The sequence below is a fragment of the Manihot esculenta genome, chromosome 4, assembly GCF_001659605.2.
Source record: "Manihot esculenta cultivar AM560-2 chromosome 4, M.esculenta_v8, whole genome shotgun sequence".
Lineage (NCBI taxonomy): Eukaryota > Viridiplantae > Streptophyta > Magnoliopsida > Malpighiales > Euphorbiaceae > Manihot > Manihot esculenta.
This window is the reverse complement of record NC_035164.2, coordinates 28,395,275-28,399,114: the sequence shown is the minus strand read 5'-3', so window position 1 is coordinate 28,399,114 and position 3,840 is coordinate 28,395,275. Positions and strand designations below refer to the sequence as shown.

Below are 3,840 nucleotides of genomic sequence, written 5' to 3'. Positions count from 1 at the left end.
TGATATATTTCATTTTTCATGAATTAGTAATTTTAAGTTCAAAATGCATATGAGAGAGGAAATGTTTTGTGCTCTAAATAACCGGATGAATTTATTAAAAAATATTATTTTATAAATTATTATATAATAATAATATAAAAAAATTTAATTTTCTGCGGGCAAGCCACTAGTTGTATAAAAACGTAGCCCAGCCTGAAGAATCTCCACAAATCAATCATATAATCCAAACCAGTAGCCATCCGTTTGAGCGGCAATCGCAACACCTGCAGAGCGGAGAGGAAGCTTTAGGAGTTGAATAGAAATGGCTATTACACTCAACAATGGATTCAAAATGCCCATAATCGGTCTGGGTGTATGGCGTATGGAAGGGAAAGAGATTAGAGACCTCATCATTAATGCTATCAAGATTGGCTATCGCCATTTTGACTGTGCTGGTACCTTTCTCTACTCTTGTTTTTAGTTTTTAATTGTGGGTTTGTGTCTAGTTATTATCTTAACTTCAAGTGAAGTAACATCTTTAGTTCTTGGTTGCATAAAATCCAAATGGGTACTCATTTAGTTGGGCTAATTATGCAAAAATCTACTTGGTGGTCCATAAATATGTGGTCTTTCTTTAATTTGTACTTAAGATCTTAGTCTGTTTGATTTTCCTTCTTGTGTAGAGGGAGGGGAAGCAGGGTTTGAAGCTTAACTGCCTGGGAGCTATGGGGCAATAAAAGCTTATATTTTCATTTTTATTTTTTTGGCTTTAGTAATAAGTGCATTACTTTTTTTTTTTTAATTTAATTAGGCTTTAAATGGAAATAATTCTTGATAAAAATTTCTTCCTGTGTATGTGTATGTTGTTGCTCCACTGATGAATTCTGAGTCCTTAGTTTGGCATGATTCAAGAAAAGAATTCAAAAGAATTATTGCAAAATCATACAACATTTCAACTTCTTTTAAAATGAAATTTTTTAAAATTAAAAAAAATTGTTCTTTCATTCCAAACAAGAGAATCGTTAGAAAAGAAATCAATTGAATTGAATTTCAAACAGAGGGTTGGACTGATAAAACATAAGGTTCAATGGAATTTGTTTCTGTTCCAGAAAATTTTGCTTTTTGTGCCTTTAATATTCATGAAAAACTATGAGGGAGCAAATGCAATGGATAGTTCTACATTAAAAACTTAATACATAAGATTAGCTGTTTATTCCTGGTCCATTTGGGCAATACCTCTACTTGTTCATCAAATGATATTTTAACGATTTGATGTTTTCTTGCAGCTGATTACCAGAATGAACCAGAAGTAGGGGAAGCACTTGCTGAAGCTTTTCAGACTGGGCTTGTCAAGAGGGAGGACCTTTTCATTACCACCAAGGTTGATTCATTCACATTTTCCCCCACTTTTTAGTTTATTATCAAATAGACATTCCATATTTTACTGAGAATGACAGTTTTCCCTCTTTTATACTGGTTTTTGCAGCTGTGGAATTCAGACCATGGACATGTTATTGAGGCCTGCAAAAATAGTTTAAAAAAGCTTCAGCTTGATTATTTGGATCTCTTCCTTGTTCACTTTCCCATTGCCACAAAGCATACTGGTGCTTCTCCTCACTCTCTTCGTTATTATGTATTTCTATATGTTAATCTGGACTTGTCGATTTGGAGTCTGATCTTTATGTTGTTTGGCATGTTTGGCTGGATAAGCAAAATTTAATGTAAATTATTTGTCAGGGAATATGCATGAAAATTTTTTAATGTTTGTGGCATATGCTGTCTTGAACTCCTAATTATGACAAAAAAGATTTATAATCTTCACTATGTAATAAATGGGGAAAGACCTACACTGAATGATTTATAATATTCACTAGTTAAAAAACTGGTTGATGTATACTGCATTTTCCAATTAGCATGTGTCACTTTCATATTGGATTTACAGTTTCGAACAGCATTTAGGAAATTGCAATAGAGCAAAATTCTCTTGTTTCATTAATTTACATGTTGACCCTGAAAATAATTTGTAATTCTGAAAATAGTTTCTGTATGTGCATCCTCATATAGGAGTTGGTACAACTAACAGTGCATTGGACGAGGACGGGGTGCTGGATATAGACACAACTATATCCTTGGAAACTACCTGGCATGCTATGGAAGATCTAGTTTCCATGGGTTTAGTTCGTAGCATCGGAATCAGGTGCACTGACTGTATAATTTCTGTAGTTGCTTGCTTTGTTAGGTATCTTGGAAACTTATATAATGCAAATGAAGATAACAATTCTTGTAGTTGTGGCTGTTCAAAAAATTTCTTTAATTGGCTCTCCAGCCATCATATTGTCCTTACTAATTATGTGCTTTTAACAGAGAGTCAACTGTCCACAAAATGACTCTAATAGGTTCAGTGAGAGTCTGACCACCTTGGATATTTGTCACACTGAATATCATAGATATGCATAATTCTTTTTCTTCCTTTCTTTTTGCCTGTCTTATTACTTTTCTCTTCTGGAATGATGCAGACACATTGCTAAAGCAGTATCCTATACTTTTGTATTGCTTTAAATGGGAATTTTTTGGCTTGAGTGGAAACATATCACTATGAATTCTTAGAACATGTCTTGTCTGGTGTGATAACCAAGATATAAATCAAATTCAGGTGCAGAGGTTGTTAATTTGGTTTTCAATTTCCAGCACATCAAGAGCAATTTTTAGATTTTGAATTGTGTTCTGATAAGAAGTTTATAGTTTTCAGATTTCCTGCATATCAAAAGATCAATTTTTAGATTTGGAGTTGTGTTCTGATAAGAAGTTTATATGCAGCAACTATGACATCTTTCTTACTAGAGATTGCTTAGCCTATTCAAAAGTGAAGCCTGCTGTGAATCAGATTGAAACACACCCATACTTCCAGCGTGATTCTCTTGTCAAGTTTTGTCAGAAGCATGGAATCTGCATTACGGCTCACACTCCTCTTGGAGGTGCTTTGGCTAATACTGAATGGTTTGGTTCAGTATCATGTTTGGATGATCCTGTTCTCAAAGTAAGTTCACTGTCTAAAGTACATTAGATCAATTTGTCCATGGCAGCATTCTTGTATCATGAAATGTTGATTTCCCATTTTCCTGTCGTTAAGGGTTTGGCCGAGGGATACAAGAAAACTGCGGCTCAAATTGTTCTGAGATGGGGCATCCAGCGAAACACAGTGGTCATCCCTAAGTCATCCAAGATTGAGAGACTGAAGGAGAATTTTGAAGTATTTGATTTCGAGTTGAGCAAAGAGGACATGGAACTGATCAAAAGCATAGACAAGAGCTACCGAACCAACCAGCCTGCGAAGTTCTGGGGAATTAATCTGTATGCTTGAGCATATCAATGGTTCTATCTTTTTTGGAATGTTTATGCAGAGAATAAGACCAAACTGAACACTTCCCTTCAACTGCATCTGCTATATTATGATTGATAACATTCTCAACCTTGTCTTCCTTTTTAAGAAAGTATAAAAAAAAAAAAAATCTCTTTTCTCCAGTTTTAATAAATAAATGGAATAATAGCAAGATGGTTGCTTACACTATAGCAGCATATATGATCTGTGCACCATTTACATAAGGCAGGAAAAGTGCAGAAAGAGTGAGCCTTAGGCTTTTCAATCACTTGACCCACTGTGTTCTTCAGTCTCTTCTAGCTTACCCATTGTCACTATCCATTAGGCCTATTCCTCATGTTCATTTGAAAATTCCTGTTCTTGTGAAGATTTTTATGCGGTAATTTTCTAAAATAATATCATAAAGTAAATAGATAAATTAAATTCTGAATTTAGTGCCTACAAGTATAAAGCTAATAAATTGTTTTCCTTTAAAAAAAATA

At 34.2% G+C, this 3,840-nt stretch overlaps 1 protein-coding gene across 1 annotated transcript; it reads left to right on the top strand.

Moving 5' to 3' along the window:
• Positions 1-179: 179 nt before the first annotated feature.
• LOC110612897 (NADP-dependent D-sorbitol-6-phosphate dehydrogenase) lies at positions 180-3,448 on the top strand. Its single transcript, XM_021753740.2, has 6 exons — positions 180-434; positions 1,266-1,360; positions 1,466-1,583; positions 2,044-2,176; positions 2,797-3,016; positions 3,110-3,448. Exons 1-6 carry the CDS (start codon positions 302-304, stop codon positions 3,338-3,340), a joined length of 930 nt encoding a protein of 309 aa, XP_021609432.1. The 5' UTR covers positions 180-301; the 3' UTR covers positions 3,341-3,448.
• Positions 3,449-3,840: the final 392 nt, after the last annotated feature.